At 33.5% G+C, this 22,261-nt stretch overlaps 1 protein-coding gene across 7 annotated transcripts in view; it reads left to right on the plus strand.

The window, feature by feature from the left end:
- The window catches only part of Scn3a (sodium voltage-gated channel alpha subunit 3), a 107,685-nt gene that overhangs the window by 67,747 nt on the left and 17,677 nt on the right, over positions 1-22,261 (plus strand). For all 7 annotated transcript variants that reach the window (XM_033756326.1, XM_033756327.1, XM_033756329.1 and 4 more), the window contains 6 exons: positions 440-613; positions 1,785-2,141; positions 3,901-4,371; positions 15,628-15,748; positions 18,102-18,256; positions 18,967-19,140. In XM_033756326.1, coding sequence (XP_033612217.1) covers positions 440-613; positions 1,785-2,141; positions 3,901-4,371; positions 15,628-15,748; positions 18,102-18,256; positions 18,967-19,140 — 1,452 coding nt within the window. The remainder of the gene's footprint in view (positions 1-439; positions 614-1,784; positions 2,142-3,900; positions 4,372-15,627; positions 15,749-18,101; positions 18,257-18,966; positions 19,141-22,261) is intronic.

A 22,261-nucleotide genomic window follows, 5' to 3' on the forward strand; every position in this document is an offset into this window, starting at 1 on the left:
ATCCAGTTTTTCCAACACCATTTATTAAAGAGGCTATCTTTCCTCCACTGAGGATGGTCAGCTCCTTTGTCAAAGATGAGGTAGCTGAGTACATCTGCATTTGTTTTTGTGTCTTCCAGTCTGTTCCACTGATCCTCAGGCCTATTTCTTTGCCAGTACCATGCTGTTTTTATCACAGTGGCTTTGTAGTATAGTTTCAAATTGGGAATTGTTACACCTGGTGCCATGTGACTGTTGCCTATAATGGCTTTTGCTATTCTAGGTCTCTTGTGGTTCCAAATGAATTTTTGGATTCTTTTTTCTAGTTCTGTGAAATATAGTGTTGGTTGTGTTAAATTTAAATTTTATTTTTGCCATTACTATTTAATGTTCTTTATAAATTCTTGCAGCATCAAAGCTCTTCAAGTGCTCCTCAAGTGTTAATTCTATTTTACTTTAGGTCTTCACTGGGATCTTTACAGCAGAAATGGTTCTCAAGATTATTGCTATGGACCCCTATTATTATTTCCAAGAGGGGTGGAATATCTTTGATGGAATTATTGTCAGCCTGAGCTTAATGGAGCTTGGTCTGGCAAACGTGGAGGGATTATCTGTGCTACGATCCTTCAGACTGGTATCTTCCTTTACCATGCTTATATTTGATCTCTCACTAGCATAATACTTCAAATGTGTATTTGTATAGCTACTACAGTTATTTTAAATTTACTTCAATATGTTATTTCACAAAAAAGTGAACATTCTCTCTAAAGCTGTTTTAACTATTTTCTAAAAATAATAAAAAATTATTAAAATATTTCCTACTACTGTGGGCACATTAAAACATGCTTGTGTTTTCTAATTCACTTTAAATTTATGATTTTCTTTTGCTTTATATTTTATAAATTCAAATAAGAACTTTAGGTCCCAATTAATCTTAAGTTTTTAATTCACTCTAGGTTATTAGTGGGAACTACTTTAAAACAACACATAGGAAAATATTTGATGCCTTTACCATTTTGAACAATAATATAACAAAGGTTTTCATTATTACAGTAAAAAATTGAAATTTTTTGAAAATTGCATAATTTTTTGAAAATTACACAAATTTGTATTTTTTCAAATGGAAGAGAAGAATTTTATATGATTTTATCAAAAGAGTTATTTTACTTTTATTCTATAACAGCCAATGAAGAATATGCAAGTCATACTCTTGATATTTAATTGTAGTTTCTAAATTAGGAGAGAGGGTAGAATAAAATGGATGAGGGGAAAATTAATAATGTTATATGCATACACAAATCTGACAAATTGAAACTCTTTAATCCGTATAGCCAATATGCACTAAGAAAAAATTGGAAACAAATAAAATAGAGCATGAGGGCAAGGCATGTGTCTCAGTGGTAGAGCATTAGGTCCCAACATGCATAAGGTTTAATATGCATTAGGTCCTAAGTTTGATTCCCAATACTACAAAAATAAAAATAAAAAATAAAAGCGATGTAGAGTTTGAAGAGACATTTTTTGGTAAAGTTAAAAAGTTTCTACTCAAAGTAGCAGTTTGTTTTTATGGGTGTACCTTTTGATCAATCAAAATGGAGAGCTTTTTTTCATTTAAATAATATAATTTAGTTTGTAACTCTTATAATATTAACGTTATGTTTCCTGCATTTGAAGTCAAATTAGTTCAATGTTTTAGGTTTCTATAGCCCTTAGGTGTGGTTCTATATGATACATTAATAAAATGATGTGTAATTTGCAAAACTATATTATGATCACCACTAAAAGAATATTTTGCTTGCTTATAGCTTCGAGTTTTCAAGTTGGCAAAATCCTGGCCAACCCTGAACATGCTGATAAAGATCATCGGCAATTCCGTGGGGGCTCTGGGCAACCTCACCTTGGTGTTGGCCATCATCGTCTTCATCTTTGCCGTTGTCGGCATGCAGCTCTTTGGGAAGAGCTACAAAGAATGTGTCTGCAAGATCAATGAGGACTGTACACTCCCACGCTGGCACATGCACGACTTCTTCCACTCCTTCCTGATCGTGTTCCGCGTGCTGTGTGGAGAGTGGATAGAGACCATGTGGGACTGCATGGAGGTCGCTGGCCAAACCATGTGCCTTATTGTTTTTATGTTGGTCATGGTCATTGGAAACCTTGTGGTATGTATGTGTTACAAATGAAATCATATAGTGGTAATAAAATAGCCTGAGTGGTAAACATGCCTCTGATTTTATAACAGACTTAAACTCAAATCCCACTCTGTGCATGGGCAAGTTACTGAACTACTCTAAAGCTTGGGCTCCTTATCTAGGGTACTGGAATAACAAAATTGACATCATATATTGTAATATGGACTAAAGGAAGTAGATCTTTTAAAAGTGTAAAGATCATGAATATTCTACTTTTTTTCTTTTTCAAAGAAGAAACATTTTTATCAGGAAGACAAATATTATCCTAATATTTGTTTGATAAAGTATTCTCTACTACCCTAAAAATACAGCTACCTATTATTCTATGTTGAAATCGAGTTTTACAAGTTTATAGTTCACATTGTTTGCTTACTCAGAGGAATAGGTTGTATACTACCAAACAGTGAAGACAAACATCCATGAAACAGAGCATTTTATTTTATCCAAATAGCTTGAAAGACCAGTAAATATGACCTTCCTTGTGTTAACTTCATTAAAGGAAAACAAATTATTACAGTTTGATTATTCATGTGTATAGACACTGAACAGATTTAGATGACTTACATTTAGCCACGATCTAAAAGTATTAATGTTCTCTGGGTATGAGTGTTAATGCTTAAACTTCTCATTCACATGTGGACATAAAATTTCTTTACACAATCATACTAAGCCTTCAAAGGGTACATTTCAAATGAGGTTTCTAAAAAGAATACTGGTTGGTTAACTGTGAACATGTAATTTTTCTGAAAAAAGTAAATTAGAAAGCTCTAGTTCTAAATTAGAAATCTCTAGTTTCTGTAGATCTGATATAGAAATAAGGAAACAAACTGAATTCTTGCCTTACATTTATCTCACTACCATGTAAGGTAGTCATAACTATGTCTCAAGTTTAAGATATTCCTATAAATAGATTTCTTTTCATATCAGAAATTTTGAAGTATTCTTGCATTAGCCATAGTTTATCACTTAATTGGTTAAAGGTTTTTGTGTTTTTTAATGACACTCTGAGAATTAACATTTGATCATACTTTCTCCACAAAAAAGAAAGAAAAAAAAGTAATTCACATTATATGGGTCTAGCCTAAATGTTGAAATAATTTTAGAGTTGTCTCCATCTGTTGAGCTATTTGAACACATAAATTTCAAAGTATATTTGATGAGAGCTATGTTAAGCTTTATATAATTTGCATTTGAAATTTTCTGCTATTATAAAAATTTCTGACCACTGGACCAAAGGAATTTGTGTTTCAAGTATATTGTTTTTGCACATATCAGTAGGCTATTAAATAAGTTTTTTTTAATTTACACACATGAAGTCAGACATTCCTGAAACAAACTGGTAAGATGAAGTAAACCAATACATTTTTAAGGAAACCTTAAAAGCAATTTTTTTGTCTTTTCTCTGGCAAGGCTGAGTAGACACAATTTAAACCTTAGAATAGCTGCTTTCTTATTCTTCTCAGTGGGGCAGAAGAAATGCTTGATTTATCATTGTGTCTTTACAAAGCAGATATTGGGTCCTTCAAATAGTGCATGATTTTGACATGTTATCAGAAACATAATAACCATCCACGAAGCATTTGTTAAAACAATTTTAGCAATGATCTATGAGGCTTCTCTATAGCCTGTTAGCTTTATGCACAATCCAACATAAATATAACTCTCTCTCTCTCTCTCTCTCTCTCTCTCTCTCTCTCTCTCTCTTTCTCTCTCTCTTGTTTTCTTTTAGGTTCTGAACCTCTTTCTGGCCTTATTGTTGAGTTCATTTAGCTCAGACAACCTTGCTGCTACAGACGATGACAATGAAATGAACAATCTCCAGATTGCTATAGGAAGGATGCAAAAAGGAATTGACTACGTGAAAAATAATATACGGGAGTGTTTCCTAAAGGCCTGTTTTAGAAAGCCAAAAGTTATAGAAATCCATGAAGGCAACAAAATAGACAGCTGCATGTCCAATAACACTGGAATTGAAATAAGCAAAGAGCTTAATTACCTGAAAGATGGGAATGGAACCACCAGTGGCGTGGGTACTGGAAGTAGTGTTGAAAAATATGTAATAGATGAAAATGATTATATGTCATTCATAAACAACCCCAGCCTAACTGTAACAGTGCCAATTGCCATGGGAGAGTCTGACTTTGAAAACTTAAATACTGAAGAGTTCAGCAGTGAATCAGAACTAGAAGAAAGCAAAGAGGTAATATTGCTTTTAAATTTTAGTTTCATTTCCTAATATAGCCATGCAATGTGGTTTTTGAGTATTGTTTTTGCCTTTATGTGCATTGTTGAAAGGTAATATTGCAACTGGTAATATAATACAGAAGTAGAGCACATACTTAGCATGTTGGAGGTCCTAGGTTCAATCCCCAACACTATATACACCGAAACTTAAAAGAATAGTATTGAAGTCATAAGGTAATACTGAAAAATCTATTCACAGATAGTTCAACTCACTATAGGAAATCACTATTCTGAACAACCAGTACATTTCTTTTCCTGACAGTTTTAAAGTCAAGTTAAAATTTTTGTTGTCAAAAAAGATGCTATTTATTAAATTCTACATTGCACTACATTATATTCTTTTTAATGAACTACATTTTATTGCAAAATGTGCCAATATCATCTCCTTACATTCCATATTCGGTTTTGCTATGTTTTTTTTTAATGTGGAAGTCTTGCTTATTGTTTAAGAGTTTTATCTACTATGATAGAGTATTTCACTTATGAAAGCATTATATTTTTTTAAGAAAGTGCAAATGGTCCTGTCCTTATTTTGCTCAATCAAGGATGAGCAAATCTATAGCTTCCAGATTAATTAAAAAATATTAAGACCCATTTAGGAAGGTTGTACTTGATGACTACAGTTAAACTATATATGGAAAAATTCCTTTTACTGTCATATAACTGGTTGTTAGAAAGAAATAAGGGAAATTGATTACACTGTATGATTAGAATTCATAGAGTCTTATGATAGTAGCTTTATGGTACAAATTCTTCAATTCTGTGATGGAAATGGGGATAAAATATTTTACTATTATTTATTTATAGATTTATAAAATACCAGTTGGAAGTAAATCTAGCACAGATGGAATTATAAAAGTTGTTATAGCTTGAGGGTATCATGTTGACATCATGGGAATCAGATCAATGGTGCTTGATTTTGTGAACATATTTTGAAATTTTCTTCTTTAAAATAAGTACATCAACATAATTTGACCTGAAATGTCTGAAATAAGACAACGTTGTAATCATAGCTTTCTGATTTTTCCCCAAATATATATTACCAGAGCTGCTGAAATATAATTGTAAATTTTAAAATATCTTGAAAAGGGTTCTTAACAAGCACATACAAAATGAGGTAGCAAATATTCTTCTTGAAAATTTCACTCAATGTCCACTTAATGAGTTCACTTTTAATTCCTATTGCACATTTTGGTAAATTAGTAATTCAATTCTAACTTTATTTCCATCACATAACAGATTTATTTAAGAAGAAATATCAATTAAATAACAAGTATTTATTGAGCACTTTTTGTCAGATTGTCTTTCTTATGAATATTATTCTAAGAATAAAGAAAAGTTGAATAAGAACCCTATATACATAAACCTTCTTAGGGAGAATCTCAACTTCTTTGAGTGAATTAATACTAATTCACAAAATCATTAAAGACCTATGTAAAAGTTCGATCCCTGGGCCAAGGATTTAGCTCGGTGGTTCTGCTGCTTGCCTTGCAAGTGAAAGGACCAGAGATTAATCCCACAGGATTGCATACAAAGGGCAGTTGCTTAATGGAAGACATGAAATTGAAATAGGCTACAAAGTTTGAGTTATCTGTACATGAACAGAAACCAAACACCTGAAAAAGGTGAGCCAGAAATGAGAGTGAGTTCTTAATATTAAGGTGAAGATGTGAAACCGGCAGCATAAAGAATTGGTTGAGAGCCGGGCGTGGTGGCTCACGCCTTTGATCCCAGCACTCAGGAGGCTGAGGCAGAAGGATCGCTCTGAGATAGAGACCAGCCTGGGCTACATAGTGAGTTCCAGGTCAGTTTCAACTCCATAGTGAGACCCTGCCTCAAAAAAAACAAACAAACAAACAAAAACAGAATTGGTAGAGAAGACAGTGGAAAATATGTTTGGATATGTCTGATTCTTTTAGATTGTAAAGTTTTGAAGCAAGTCAGAGTTTGGTTTGGCTACACAGTCAGTAAGGAGGTATACTGTTTTTCTCAAAGTGAGGAAGACAATAAGAAAGTGGCACTTTAGGAATATTCATTGGTATCAAAGATCAAAACAGTTTAAACTGAGAAATCTGGGAGATTATCTTGGAAAATGTACTAATCAATTGATAGCAATGAGTTGATAAAATTCTGGGCTAAGAAAATAAATAACTGAGACTAGTGTAATGTGACCCCACCCGAAGAATCTAGAGAACTGGAGAATTGGAGAACTGGCAGTGCCACTGTGCAAAATGATCTTTTTTGAAGAGATTGCCAGGCTTGTATGGAAAATGTTTGGTTAGCGTATAAGGTTAACCCTCCTTATCCATAGAATCTACATCCATATTGACCAACTGTGGATCAAAATGTTATTTTTAAAACTTACATATGTTCTGAACATATAGAGGCTTTTGCTTATTATTATTCCTTTAAAAAGTGTAAACAGTAATTATATAGCATCTACAATAAGCTAGGTCTTATAAATAATTTAGGGATTATTTTTACAGATTATTTAAAGTATAAGGGAGTTTGTACATAGGTAATACATAAATTCTAGGCCAGTTTACAAAAGCTACTTGAACATCTGCTGATCTTTGCAGGGGGTCCTGGAACCGATTTCCCAAGGTTACCCAGAGGTGATGTGGCAGAGTTGGAAATAAGGGTCTGGGTGAGAGATCAGGTTTAAAATAGATTTGATAATACACTTTCCATAATTACTTTGGCCCCTGAAAATAGAAGAGTTCACCAAAGAAGTAATTATAAAGCAAACCCTGAAAAATAATTAGGGACAAATGGCATGAATAGCTTGGGTCATGAAAAGGTTTTTTTTAAAAAAAAAAGAAGTAAAGAAACTTCCACGACACTAATGTCACAAGTTTTATGACATTGGATTTATAGAAAGTATCTTAATGTCCTTCTACCAATAGTTCGTTGGCAAAATATGTCAAAATCTTTGTAAGGTCTACAGATACTTCTTTTTAATGACTCAAATGTTGAAATTAGAATATTGAAATACAATCTCTTTGGTCCCCATTATCAAATCAGAGAAAATATTTATTGCTGGAATAAAAAAATTCTTTTTTATACCTATTCTACCCTCTTTCAAGATAATTTTGAATAAGTGAAATTCAAATAGGAAATATAATGAAATTGCTTGTACAGAAATATTAGTGAAAAAATGTAATATAAATTATGTTTTTTAAATTTAATAAATTTTCAAATGATCTTGAACAGAGTTTTGAAATCAACAATAAATTTTATGAAGGTGATGTGCTTAACAATACAAGATTTCCAAAATCAAAATAGCAATAGTTTATATTTATGCTCACACACAAGATAAAGAATAGATGCTTTTATAAAATAAAAGCAACAGGGGCCGGGGATTTAGTTCAGTAGCACTGCGCCTACCTTGCAAGCATAAGGACCTGAGTCCAAAAAAAAAAAAAGAAAGAAAGAAAACAAACAAACAAGCTAAAAGCAATTATCAGCAGATCCAACATTAAGAGATAGATTTGGATAAATTCTAATTAAATGCATTTTTTATCTGAAATTTCCAAAAACTGCTGACATTGAACACTGCTCACATTTTAGGTATTCACTGACATCAACCAAGGTTTATTTTTATTTTTTTTTTGTTTTCGGTTTTAGTTTTGGTTTTTTTGAGACAGGGTCTCACTCTGTAGTTGAGACTGACCTGGAACTCACTGTGTAGCCCAGGCTGGTCTCGAATTCACAGTAGTCTGCCTGCCTCAGCCTGCCAAGTGCTGGGATTACAGGCATGCGCCACCACATCCAGCTAACTAAGTTTTTTTTTTTAATGATCACACACATAAAAGTGATCACTAACATTTTATTTTATGATTCTTGTTATTTTGAACAGAGTAACAAAGGCGTATTGATTTTTCTTTGAAGAGCACACATATTGTTTTTCTTTGGTTAGTAAATAGTTAAGCTGATAGGATAAATCCAAAAGTGTTATACAGTCCTCATTTGAAAGCAAGCAAACAAAAACCAAAATTACAAAATTTTTATGCTTAAAGATGAGTCAGTAAATGATTAACTTGGATGATACTTGAAAACTCTAGCTTCTCTATTCTTTCCAATCACTTTTATACCAAAATAGGCCTGAGAAGTGCAGTGAGAGTTAAATGAACCCTAGAAGCTTTTTAGAAATAAAAACGTGAATTTTTATTATTTTATAGATTATATAACATGCATTATATACACTGTGTTTATAATATCTACTTATATGAACACTAAAACATAAACAGGCTGGTATGGCAATAAATAGAGAATTTTGCATGAAAAAATGTAAGACAGTTGCAAGCATGGATTTCAAAAGTGTCTTTCTTAATCTAGGAAAAACTTGAAATTACACAAATCTTGCGACAAAGTAATGTAGAATTTTGTTTGATTTTACATTTTTTAAAGTTCACGTAATCATGATTTCTCAGAAGTTTTATGTAACTACAGATTTTTTTAGTTCTTAAAGGACTGTTTGACTTCCTAAGTGAAGGATATAGAATAAATGTTTTTAAGAATCATGTTTGAAGTTGAATTCCAGAATTAACTGAGTGATATCATACTGTGACCTTCACTGCTTACCATTCTTCTCACAGGGGTAAAATCAAGCTGGAGCCATCAAGAATGCAGCTCTGGTGTTTTTTAACCAGCCAGAGGCTCGTGCCACCACTTTTACCCAGCTTACCCAAGCAAGTTGTACACATACAATTTCTTTCCAAATGAATTTTGACTGCCTGCATGCTTCTCAGCTCTGTTCCTTCCCCTGCCGTGGCAAGGAAGTGCCAGACTTGCCCAGCTGCTCTGCTGAAGCCTGTGAATATCACAGCATGGTCAGGCGAGATGGGCAGCCCCGACAGCATACTTAATTCTGCTAATGAGATTTTCAGGCTTTAGACTTTTCAAAGCAATAATTGCATGCTCTATAGGATTTACAAGAACTATTTTAAAACATGATAAAAATGTTTAAGATTCAATATAGTCAAGGACTTAAAAGAGCATGCATTTTTATTTATCTTTTATTTCATTGAAATAAGACCACAACATTTTTGTTGTTGATGATTCAGCCCTTATAAGTAAATTGTGACAAAAAAAGAGCCTCTATGGATTTTTTTCTGATAGTACTGCCATCTTCCAATTATTATATTCAGATCCATGAATATAATTTTCAACCTAATCAATTCATATATTTCAGATGAAAATGTTTGCTTTCACGCTTGGGGGAAAGTCTGTATAAAAAGAAGTAGGGTGATCATAAGTCTTTTGAGAAGGGCCATAGTCTGTATATGCATTTGGGCACCACATATCTTGGATTTTCAATAGTTGGAGAAACTGCTATATCAAGTGTCTGCAAAACCACAGTGATCATTGCAAAGTAATTAAAAGAAAGAAAATATAGTGCTGTGGAAAAGAGGAAAAGTTCATTGCATCTGGATCACTAATTAATTGGTCTAGCACACTCACTTTTGATTTGGAATTGCCCTAGCACACATTAATTTTTCACAAATTTTCTACCCCAGACAGAAAAAATTTTAAAAAGAAGTTTAGCATTGCTATTTTTATTATTAATTAGTAGTCATAGTTTTATGGAGAGTAAAGGGCATCTCCAAAAATTATTATAACTTTGTGGGTGAACTAAGCCTTTGTGCTCAATTCAATTTTCTCCTGGTGATGTGAACATTTACAGTTCTGAGAGGGAAATTATGAAGCAAAAGTAAAAATGTTTATAAGTATTATCCTTTTTCAAGACTTTTAGTGACAAAGAGTATTTGGAGTATGGGATTATTTCTAGGTTCAACATACGTACTCTGCTTCCTTAGGTAAAATTTACAGTTCTTTGTGCAATACAGCAGATTCAGAAATAAAAGTATTAGTGAAAAGTAGAACAAATACAATCCCTGGTGATCTGTGCAATTTTTACTTAACACCAACTTAGTTTTAGGCATAAAACTGCATTATTATTCATTGAAGAACAATCTGATTTATTTTTCTGCACAAGCTGAATAGAAGTAAATGTTACTCACACCATGGTTTTCATAGAACCTCCTCTTTTAAAAAACTTTCTTGGAAATGAAAAGCAGACACTTGACCAAAGTCCTGAGCCTGTGCCCTTATGGAAAAAGCACTGTGCTGTTTTCTGACTTTGAAGAGCAAAGGTAGGAAGCCTCTGGCTTTCAAATTTTCTGCCAGTGTCTTCCAAATGCCCTTTTTAAGAGTCATACATGGATGTGTGAATAGCCATTTTAAACCTGTCTCAAGCTTTTGAGGATTGTCTCGATGCTTCTGTGTACTTCTGCTGAATCAAACCCAATTAAGTCTGGTTCAGATGGAAATGTCTGCATCTCTTCTGAAGAGAAATGTCCTTTTACTTTTGCTTTTTTGGTGCCCTTTTACCCTGCTCTTCAACCACCACATAATTATTTTCAGCTTTACAAATTATGTTCCCATCAAAGCTATTTTTAAATAAAAGGAGCACTCAGGGGTGTTATACATGTAACATATGTCAAGACAAAAATCCAATGGTGACAATGTATATTTTTAACCATTTGATAAGAGGTCAGAAAAAAGAGCTATTGGCTTTGTCATTTTTTTTCTGCCTTGGAAAAGCAACCGAATGACTTCAGTACGTGGCTGCCTATTTTTAAGTGAACTATCATAAGTCAAGATATGGGTATGCCTATCCTGAAGGTCAGACTAAGGCCCTCACAGTATGTGTAACAAAAAGATTATCCTCTTTTATGTGTAAGACAAAAATCCTCAATTCATTTAGAGAAATTGCTAGATTTAAAAAGCAATCTGTAATGGCTGAATCTTTTATTTTGTATGGAGTCATATAGCAGTTTGTGAGAGTCAAACATTTGAGAGCTGATTGAAAATAAATGAAATGTGAGCGCATTTCAGTGGAAGTAGGCCAGTTGCTAACATTCTCTTCTACCTCTGAAAGTTAAATTTCATTATTTAATTGGACAAAAATCAAGAGCAATATTCATCATGCAGGGGAATTTCTGTACAAGATTGTGTTATCAGGAGGGTGGAGAAACGGTCTCACAGCCTTTCTGGTTGCTAATTCTGTGACTTCTTCTGTTGAAATAACCCATTCCTCTGAGTGGTGTTTGTGGTCAGCCTCCTTGAACACGTCCTATTCGGGTTCCATGTCTTTGGGAACATGGTTCTTGGATCAGCGTGCAGCTTCCACGGCATTGCGCCAGGCTTCTGCTACAGCCAGGCATGTTTTCTGCGGCTGAATTGGGCCTGGAGAATGTTGCATCTCCAAACCTGCTTTCCAGTGTGCATCTGTAGAGCATAAGCCATCATCCCTCTGTAGATTCAGTATCTTCTACAAGGGATGGAAGGATCTAACCTTTACGTGCTATAAAATAGGGGAAGGGTCAGAGAGAAAATAGTACAAGAAAGACAAGTTTGAACTTGTACTACGTGGTCCTGTATGGAAGCTTTCCTTGGTTATATCTATGTTCCCAATTGTATTTCTAACTTCTTCAGAACACAGGTTAATTTTATTCAGGATAGTCATTGAGTGGCTTACTATGGTCAATTTTATTTCAGGTTTCTTTGCTCTTTTATTTTGTGTCATTGTGTATCGCAGCTATGGCAATATAAAGTAAGTTATTCTCTGTATTTATCATCAGTCACTTGCTTTTAAAATTTTGAAAATCATTTCAGTATGGCTATGACAAGAGTATCTTAAACTATCATCTACGAAGACATGAAGACCAAAATGTTAATGTTACATTATTTAGGTTATACCAACATATAGAATTTGTGTAGGCTGCTATTATATCAATGTATAGAATGTTAAAAGCTTAACTCATTGTCCATAATGTGTATTAGTGGTTTAAAAATACATCAGTAAACTTCTTTAGATATCCAGCTCCTAAAGCACTGCAGACAGTATGTTGGTCAGTGATGTAATTTAATAAGAACTCAATTCAAGCTTTAATTTGTAAACAGATAAATGTATAGCTCTTTAAAGTTTATATAATTAATATTATGTCTTCATAGAATAAAATATACATATTTTCCTGTGGCCTATAGGATTGAAAATAATGTAGTGGCATTTCTGACTAATGTGATTAAAATATTAATAAGCCTAATTCTGCATCATGAAGAGTGGGTTTTTGCCAACGTTCTTAGGAAGGGAAGCCTCCCATAAAATATTTGTCACTAAATGGAGCACTGCTGTATTGGTTTTTAACCTCTGCTACGTGGAGGTCTAAGATCACTGCAAACATTCCTAGAGGAACTTTCCAGAGCCGAAATGCACATCCTTATAACCCATATGACTCCTGCATGACAGCAGAGCGCTGCTCCTTATAAACGTCTTCTGTTACTTAGAGAAGAGCAGAGTGGGGCCGAGGTGTTTTTATCAGTTGCTTTCAAAAGAAATGCTGTGCCTTACAATGCCAGGTAGATGGAGGTGAACTAAATAAACTCTGTTCTTCTGTACTTTAAAATGTATGAAAACACGACCTCCTGATCTGTTTAAAATATTAAGATTATTGCATCAAATATGTTGGTACCATTCACAAACATTTATAATGTAAAAACAATTCTAATAACAAAAATAAACCCAAATCAGTTTCTGAGAACACATCTGTTGTCTCTGCTATTTAGCACGCTGAGGCCAGAGGATTGCAAGTTTGAGACCAGTGTGGGCCACTTCTGAAGACCCTGTCTCAACAGAAAATAGGATGTAGTTCAGCATTCCTTGGGTTCAATCCCTAGTATTGCCACAAAAACGTTCAGAGGTCCATATGTGATATTTGATTCAACTGTTTATTGGCTGTGCTGTGAAGTCTTGTTTTATGTAAATATTTACATTTAACATAAAACACCTATAGAATATATGAGTTATATGAAAAATTAAATATCACATGATTGTATCATCAGTGGCAAAATGGAAAAGAAAAGATGAGTTTATTTTCTAAAATTTTCAAGTGGGAAAATATATGTGTATATGTGTGGAAAAATATAGTACACATTACTTTCTTCCCTCCTAATTCCCACTTCCATAATGGAAAAGTGTATTTTTACATTTAAAAATTATAAATTAAATGATCTCTGTTTAATAAAAATTTATTTTATAATAATTAGGCTTCTGTCAAGACCACAGCTGAGATATACTTTATCAAAAAGCAGAGAAGAAATTGTCTAAGCATTGTAATTTTCTCTATAAAAGGAATATAAATGTGCATTCAATCTATTTATCTACTTTTTATGAACTCAATGACAGTATTTGATGTCTATTCAATACTTGGTGATCTACTGGATCTTTAGATATATCGTATGTATGCTATATTTGGTATATATGTGAGTGTGTGTGAATATATTTTCATATACGTAGATATTTGATTAAAAGCAATAGGAACAATGGACCAAATGGATGATAAACTTTAGCATGGAGAAATCAAGCAAAAAAAGAAAGACTTTGGAAGACGTAGATCATAACCAGACTCATTGGAAATTATTGGACTTGACTTGGCCAAGACAAAGTAGTCTAATTATGAAACGTCTTTTAACCAACGTTAAAAACACTCACTGATGTTATTTATACAGTGGATGTTATCACTGTCACTCATCAAAAATCATAGTGTTCAATCTGTAAACCATGAGTGAAACTGGAAAGGAAGAGTTAGCTGCTAAAACCAAACAGTTACCTCATATTTTCTTGATTATCTCAGCAACTGCCACAAATGTACCCAACAGTAGCTTTCCTGGCCTTTTTAAAAAGAATAAAGATATCCTGACTCTATGATTCAGGAAAATACCAGGAAAAGAAAATATGTCTTGGCTTCCCCACATTTGCAAAAAAATAATTCTCGGCAACAATTCTTGTACTGTAACAAAGAACGCCGGCCAAAAATGATGACCTAACTTCTCTCTAAAGCATACGCCAGTCTAGGAGGAACAATATTATTGAATTATATTTTCCTTTAAAGTCATTTTTATAATATATTTATTGGTACATGATGATATTACCTTTAACACCACTGAAGGTATTAATCTGAATATTAATCTTGAATTTTTTCACAACATACAATACTAAAACACATTTGCACTATGATTTCAATAAATAGGAAATTTTGAGTCAAATTTCCACCAATGTGACTTCCTTTTAGGGAGTCACTTAGGCTTTTTAAAAATAGCACATTAACTCTTCCAAAAGCTTGAGCAGCATGACCCTAACACTTAGCTACTGAAATTAATGGGTCTTAGAAACCATTAGGATGTCCATGAGCTATTCTTTCTTCCTGAAAGCTTTGCATTACCTAGGTTGTGCTGTATATCATGTCCTTGTATCAGTTTTAGAAGAAGGTTACTCATTTATAGTGTCTCTCCAACTGATCTCAGAAAATTTATTATTTATTCTTGTTATTAAGTGGCTCTTCTAGACATGTGGCATATCACTATGATTTATTTAGAGAAAGAATCCAGTCTAATCACATGTTGAATTTAGATTGAGCTCCTAATGAAAGTCTATATAGATTCCAGACAACCCCATTTATGAAGAAATTTCCATTTCATTTAGAATTCTTTGGCAAGTGTTGAATTCATTTATGTGTTCAAAAAAAAGAAAAGAAAAAGAAAGATCCATCATTTTCTGCTAGTAAAATAAGGAAAAAATTATATAAGCCAGAGAAAAATATAGCTCGAAGTTGAAATATAATGACTGTGACTAATGTTAATGTACTGCTCTTCCTTTCTAAAATTACAGAAATATGGACAGTACTTAGAGACAACTGGTAATATTCTTTGCCTTCTGAAAATTTCCATCTAAAGAAGTAGAAGATATAATTTGAATTGATGCATTTTAATTAATATAATTATTAGTAGATGTAGAAGACCAAACTTTTATCAGACTACTCTTAGTTAAGCAAGAGTATCAGTGTTATTGAGTTATTTTGATATGCCATCCATATACAAGTGGAAATCATAAAATAATCAGTATAATGCAGCCTTTCTAAATCATCTACACTATATGTTGTCAATCATTTTTGTCTGAATTAAATCAGCACACACTGTTTTTAATAGTAAAATTTAATTCTGTTAAATTATTAGTACAACTTTATCAGTAGTATTAGCAGAATCAAAGGCAATCACTACCATTTATTTTTACTCTATGACAAAGCATTTCCCAATTGGTTGAATTAAAAAGGGAGAAAGTTCACATCTTTGAAATGGATTTTGTTTCCAGAAATTGAATGCAACCAGCTCATCTGAAGGAAGCACAGTTGATGTTGCCCCACCCCGGGAAGGTGAACAAGCTGAAATTGAACCCGAGGAAGACCTTAAGCCAGAAGCTTGTTTCACTGAAGGTAAACAAATTCTAATGTGATTAAATGCAGTCTTCTCTCACTCCTTACAAAGACTGAATAGACCTCATCCAAAGAATATATTTAAAAGAAGTTGTGAAGGTGTATTTATCTTTTTCTTCTTGTTTTCTTTCACAAAGTCAATGTCTGTATTTCAAAATCATAGTATATATTATAGTAGACACTATGCTTGGACAATTAATTGGATTTTTTTGTTCTGGTTCTCCAGAATGTTAGAAAACTGATCTATGAGAAAAATAGGGTTCTAAATGGTATATGTCGTTAATATTGCAGTGCCTTCACAATGCACTGGCAATAGTGTGATGTCACTTGCAGGTACTTCAATGATTAAATTCCCATCCCTGGTAGTTCTGTGTTTCCTCATTAAGTTTAGTGGTACATTTTAGGTACACAGTACAGTTACATTCATCATTGAGATCTTGTACCTTTTCATGACAGGTCTTAGTTCTCTTATTTTCCCCTTGTCCCTTCCCTCCCTTCACCCCCTCCTACCTTCCCTACTTACAAAAACTTTATTTCCATTTTTTCATTTTCTCATATTTTTTTCTTTTCCCTCATTTCCTTTCCCCTACCCTTCCCACTTCCCCTACACCTTTAGCCCTTTTCTTCCCATTTCACATTGTCAATTATCTCATTAGGCTCTTATGTACTATTATAGTTTTTCACACCAGATAAATTATTTGGTATTTACACATGCGTGACTTAGTTATTTCACTTAAGAGTATATCCTCAACATGCATCCATTTTCCTATGAATGACTGTAATTTCTCATTCTTTATGGCTGAGTACTATTCCATTTTATAGAAAAAACCACATCTTCTTTATCCAGTCTCTTACTGATGGGCAAATGGGCTATTTTCAAGTTTTAGCTATTACAAAGTGTGCCACTATAAACATGGGTGTGCATCTATCACTTTGGTATGATTCTTTTAATTCTTTTGGAAAGATACCCAGCAGAGGGATGGCTGGGTCAAATGGAGCCTCTTTGAGGTATCTCCATATTGATTTCCATTGTGGTTGCACCAGTTTATGTTCCCACCAAAAATGGTGAAGGGTTCCTTTCTCCCCACAATCCCACTAACATTTATTATTGGTTGATTTCTTGATAGCAGCCATTTTTTGTGGGGTGAGGTGGAATCTCAGTGTTGTTTTCATCTGCATCTCTCAAATGACCAGTGATGTGGAATATCTCTTCATATATTTACTTGCTGCTTTTTCTTCTTTATCTGAGAAATGTCTGTTCATTTCAGATGCCCATTTTTTAATCTGGTCTTTATATTTGGGGGGGCTGATTTTTTTAGTTCTTTATATATTCTAGATAATAGTCCTTTGTCTGGGGAGCAGCTGGTAAAAAGTTTTTCCCACATTGTAGGTTGTCTCTTAGTTCTGTTGATGGTTTCTTTTGCAGCACAGAAGCTTTTTAATGAGATCCCAGTTGTTGATTCTTTCTGCTAGTTCCCGTGCTATTGAGGATTTGTTCATTAAGTCTCTTCCTATGCCAATATCTTCAAGAGCTCTGCCTAACTTATCTTCCAGCAAATTTAGTGTCTCTTTTTTAATATTTAGATCTTTAATCCCCACCTCTGGTAGTTTAAAGTGTGATTGTTTTGCACTATGGCCAGGACTTAGGGAAGAATGCAGCTGTGTTGGAGAGCCTTGGCAGGGCAGCAGTAATTGTTCACACATGACCAGTACAGTGTCTTCACACAAATCGATAAATGCATTGATTTGTTGTGCTATATTTAATCTAATTAGTAGCTCAGATAATTAATTCAAAGGAGTGGATAGAAATTAGAAATACAGTAATATGAGTCTTAGAGGCAGAGGGCAAAGGAATAAGATGACTGGCTGACAAGATGAGTCATAAGTGTGAGAAAAGAAAGCACCAAGGCTGAAAATAAATAGGCTTGAAAACATTGGCAGTGGCTGATGCCTGAGAAGATAGTGGGATTTTTCTATGTATGAAAAGAAGAAAGTAAAAACCCAGGCTCACATGAAAATATGAATAAACAACTTAAATGTAGTTTTGCCCAAACTATGTACATAGATTCTATTTCCCTCAATTGCCTTGAGAAAAAGAGATCCTGATGAGTACTGAGAATAAAATCAGTTTTACTCTAGCAGTTCCTTGAACTCTACGCAGCTAGCTGAGAACATAGGTCTGAGAGCAATACATTAAAGAGAAGCAATGTTGATGATGTCCAGAAATAAAGTAGCCAATTAACTTCAAATGATGAATTTACACCAGGATAACAAGGGAGAAAGCAAGTTTATTCTTTTCTTATTTAAGGTGAGGATATATTTTTAATTTATTAATTTTAATATTGCTTTTCAGGTTGTATTAAAAAGTTCCCCTTTTGTCAAGTAAGTACAGAAGAAGGCAAAGGAAAAATCTGGTGGAATCTTCGGAAAACCTGCTACAGCATTGTTGAGCACAACTGGTTTGAGACTTTCATTGTCTTCATGATACTTCTTAGTAGTGGTGCTTTGGTAAGTGAAATGTACATTGAAAAGAATTAGCTTTTATAATACCAAAAGCATAAGAATCAAAACAGAAGGTCTATCTGTGCCTTCTAGAGCTTAGTAACCAGGATATAACTATGCAAAATGTCATTCAAAACAAATCAGAACAGATAGAATTTCCTCATCTAATGTTTATCTAGCAGATGTTTTCCTCCCTGAGACCACTTTTTGCACAGACGTCCTGTGGCTGTGTTACCTTCCCTGACAAGTGATATCCAGTTTGTCCTAATAATCATATTAGCATTTATGGACTAAATGTGTATTTTGCTTTCTTCATATATAATCAAGTTATTCTTTTAAAATGAGCCAGATCATTGAGGAAATTATGGAAAACATTTTTTCATAAGCTAAATCTATCCCTTTTTAACAGAATTTACAATTATTTCCTATTCATGCTACCTTACCAAACGCATGTCTTTGTAGCAACAATTGAGGTAAGTATTTTGTCATAAAACTTAGAAATAAAGCATAATTGATATCAATAAAGATATTGGCCTTTCCTTATCAACATATTAACAGTTTGTTTTAGTCATTAGATTTTACATAATGTCCAATGTTTGATATTATCCAATATTTTTCAAATCATTGCCTTGTACTCAGTATTATACTACACAATTTTTTCAAGTATTTATAGGAGGTAAACATTGAGGTAAAATAAAAGTATTCTTAATTCCCAGGCTTTTGAAGACATATACATTGAACAGAGAAAGACGATCAAAACCATGCTAGAATATGCTGACAAGGTCTTCACTTATATATTCATTCTGGAAATGCTTCTCAAATGGGTAGCTTATGGATTTCAAACATATTTCACTAATGCCTGGTGCTGGCTAGATTTCTTGATTGTTGATGTAAGTATCCTCAATGATTTTTTACAAATTTAATTTTAAAAACCAAGTTTGACATTTAGTATATTTGTATAATTAAAATCTTGAAGCCAAGAACTTAGTTTGCTACTATTGACATAACTATATGGATTTTTTTTAAGTTACAATTAATTCCACAATGTAGGGTATCTGTCAGAATAGAGGAAGGCTGAGAAATGTACACAGCAATAAGAGAAAATAGAGGGTTATTCTCTACCACAAGCCAACAGCTTTTCTTCCCTGAAAGATAAGGACCCTAAGAAATCACTACAAAAATGTATTAATTAACAAATCTAAGCACTTACTTTATTAATAATTCAATTCTTTAAAATCTCCAAAAGGCAAACTCAAGGTAGATTTGGGAACCACAAACTGTTTTTAACAGAGTAATGTTAAATGAACCTGTTTCCTGTATTTCATTAAACCCTTACTCACAGAGACAAAAGATGCATTTCCATTTTAAAATCCATAGTTAGATATCCCAGTGGCTAATCAGCTATTTACCATGCACAGTTAGGTATAGGTCCGCTTTCAGTCTGATTACCCTGGGGATCGTAGTCATAGAAACATGCAATTACTATTTGACTTATTTATTTATTTATTTATTTATTTATTTATTTATTTATTTTTATTTTTGTTCCAAATAATGGAGAGGACTGGGGCAAAATGACAGTTGTCTGTCTCTTAGTCGTCTATGATATTCCTTTACAAAAGGCTTCACAGCTCCCAACAAAACAAGGTGCTTTAAGCCCTGTCTAGTTGATTCTTAGCAATCAAGAAACACTTTATTTTTAGCACTAACATTTGCCAATATGGATCGATGATTTCTTTATGTGTGCTTTCATTCTCTTAATCATTTCCGACAAATCTGGGTCTATCCAAATTTTACTCTTTCCTCTCAACCATATATGTGTGTGTGTGTGTGTGTGTGTGTGTGTGTATGTGTGTATATAGTATATACACACATATACACACTTATAATTCTGTAACCAAAATGTATTTAATCCTTTCAGTTCATAAAATATCTGCTGCCAAGACACTTTAAATAGACCAAATATGACTTGCAATTTCTGTCTTGCATTTCATAAATAATAAAAATGATTCTCAATATTGTCCTGGAAAGTTATCCACAAAAGGGAAAGTTAATGTTCTTGTGTTATATAACTGGAATGAATCTTAAAGTTTCTCTAGCCTGTTTTATAGACTTCAAGATTATGAAGTCTTGCTTTTGCACTTTTTAGGACATAACACAACTATTTCATGAAAACATTTATACCAGTGTCCATTTCTCTCAATTCTTAATTCATTTATCCTTTTCCCTCCTAGAATTCCTATCTAACTGATCCAATACAAAGGTAGCAGACAAATAAGGCAAGTGTGGTGGGGGAAGTAAGAAACAGAGACAAAGAGAGACAGAGAGAAACTGACTTTGGGATTCAGCATTAATAATTTTCAACTCCTTGAATTAATGGACACTAAATGCATTTGATGGCCTTCGGTTCAAAAAGTCTTGCATATAGAAAATATTACAATGAAAAATATTCTAACGAGCTAATCTTATATCATTTTTTCATCTTTAGATAACTAATTTAGACACTTATTTAAATAAATTAATGAAAATAATGGTGCAACACAAATTACTTCCTCTTTCGTGAGTCAAAATTATTGGATTGTAAGTGGTTAATGAAGACGTTTTATGGTTTGACAAGTTAGTTTATCTTAAATGAGCCTGTGTTATTCTCTTTCCTCAAATCAGAAACTGAAATACATGAATTAATATAACCACATAATAACTTGTCCTCCGGTCATTAGATTCACAAAGCTAAAGTAAACATCAAATTAAAACAGTTTTTGAAAACACAAACAAATCTTGAGAGAGCTTCAGACTCCATAGGGTAAATTGCTGTAACTGCATCGAACAGCCACAAAATCCTAAAACAAACACTTTACTTTCAAATGTACCTTTCAAAAACTATATTCATATACTTGAGACATGCATCTATGTAGGAATTGAAACCTTTCAATCTCCCACTTAAAAGTAAAATTAGATTGCAGTGAGCTATCTTTCTAACCTCCTAAAATCCATTCATCTATTCAATAAATGTGGTTGAATAGCTATTAAGGACCATATGCTATTGTAGACAAAGGAGATATGAGTAGGACAGTGCAGGCTCCATTAGAGCTCACATCCATGGGGCAGGAAGGGTGGAAAACAAGTAGCAGGTGCATAAATAAATAAAATCAAGGTGAGATAACTGGTCTGAAATAAAATAGGTGATGTGGTAAGAACAAGTGAGAAAGACAACAGGCAGTAAGGTCAGCTACTTTCTAGGGAGGTGTCCCTGAGCAGGTGCTTAAGGAAAGAGGCCAGACATTCAAAGACCTGGGGGAAGAGAGAAAAAGAAACTCTTGGTGATGAAGTGGGAATAAACTGAGATTCAAGAGACAGAAGAAATCTGTGTGGCAGAACCCAAGGGAGAGCAAGGGAAACTGAATTCAGAAACGTGCACAGGAGCCAAGAAAGAAGTTCAAATCATATGATAATTTATTACATGTTTATATGTTACATAATTTATTATACATTCATTGTAACTACAATGGGAAGCTCTTGGAACAGGAAAAACAGAGATTTAATGTCCTTTATTAAAGTGATCACATTTGGAAAAGGAAAGGCAAAGCCTAGAGGCAGAGAGACCGATTGTTTAATAATCCCAGAAAGAGGAGATTTTGTCATAGACTATGGTGAAGAGATTCACTGAAGGGCTTGTTTGGAGTAAAGAAAGGATTCATCAAATAGCTTTTCTTCAACAAATGAGTAGAAAGTGGAGGCATTAATTTTCATGGGCGATATTGGGCAACATGTTTGGCAAGGTAGACAGGTGATGACTAAAGAAACGTATTGAATTTGAGATATCTATTAGACATTCAAGTAAAGATACCAAATTATATAGAACTATATAGAGTACCAGGACCTGATGTTGAATTTAGGGTGCAACAGGATATAGATGGACTCTGATGCTATGAACCTGTTTCAGCCTATGTAGGCAGAGAATGCAGGAGTCCAAAATTAAACTCTGATGGACACTTCACCACAGCAAAGGATAAA

The sequence above is a fragment of the Fukomys damarensis genome, unplaced genomic scaffold (assembly GCF_012274545.1).
Source record: "Fukomys damarensis isolate Sample0158 unplaced genomic scaffold, DMR_v1.0_HiC HiC_scaffold_26, whole genome shotgun sequence".
NCBI classification, from domain to species: domain Eukaryota; kingdom Metazoa; phylum Chordata; class Mammalia; order Rodentia; family Bathyergidae; genus Fukomys; species Fukomys damarensis.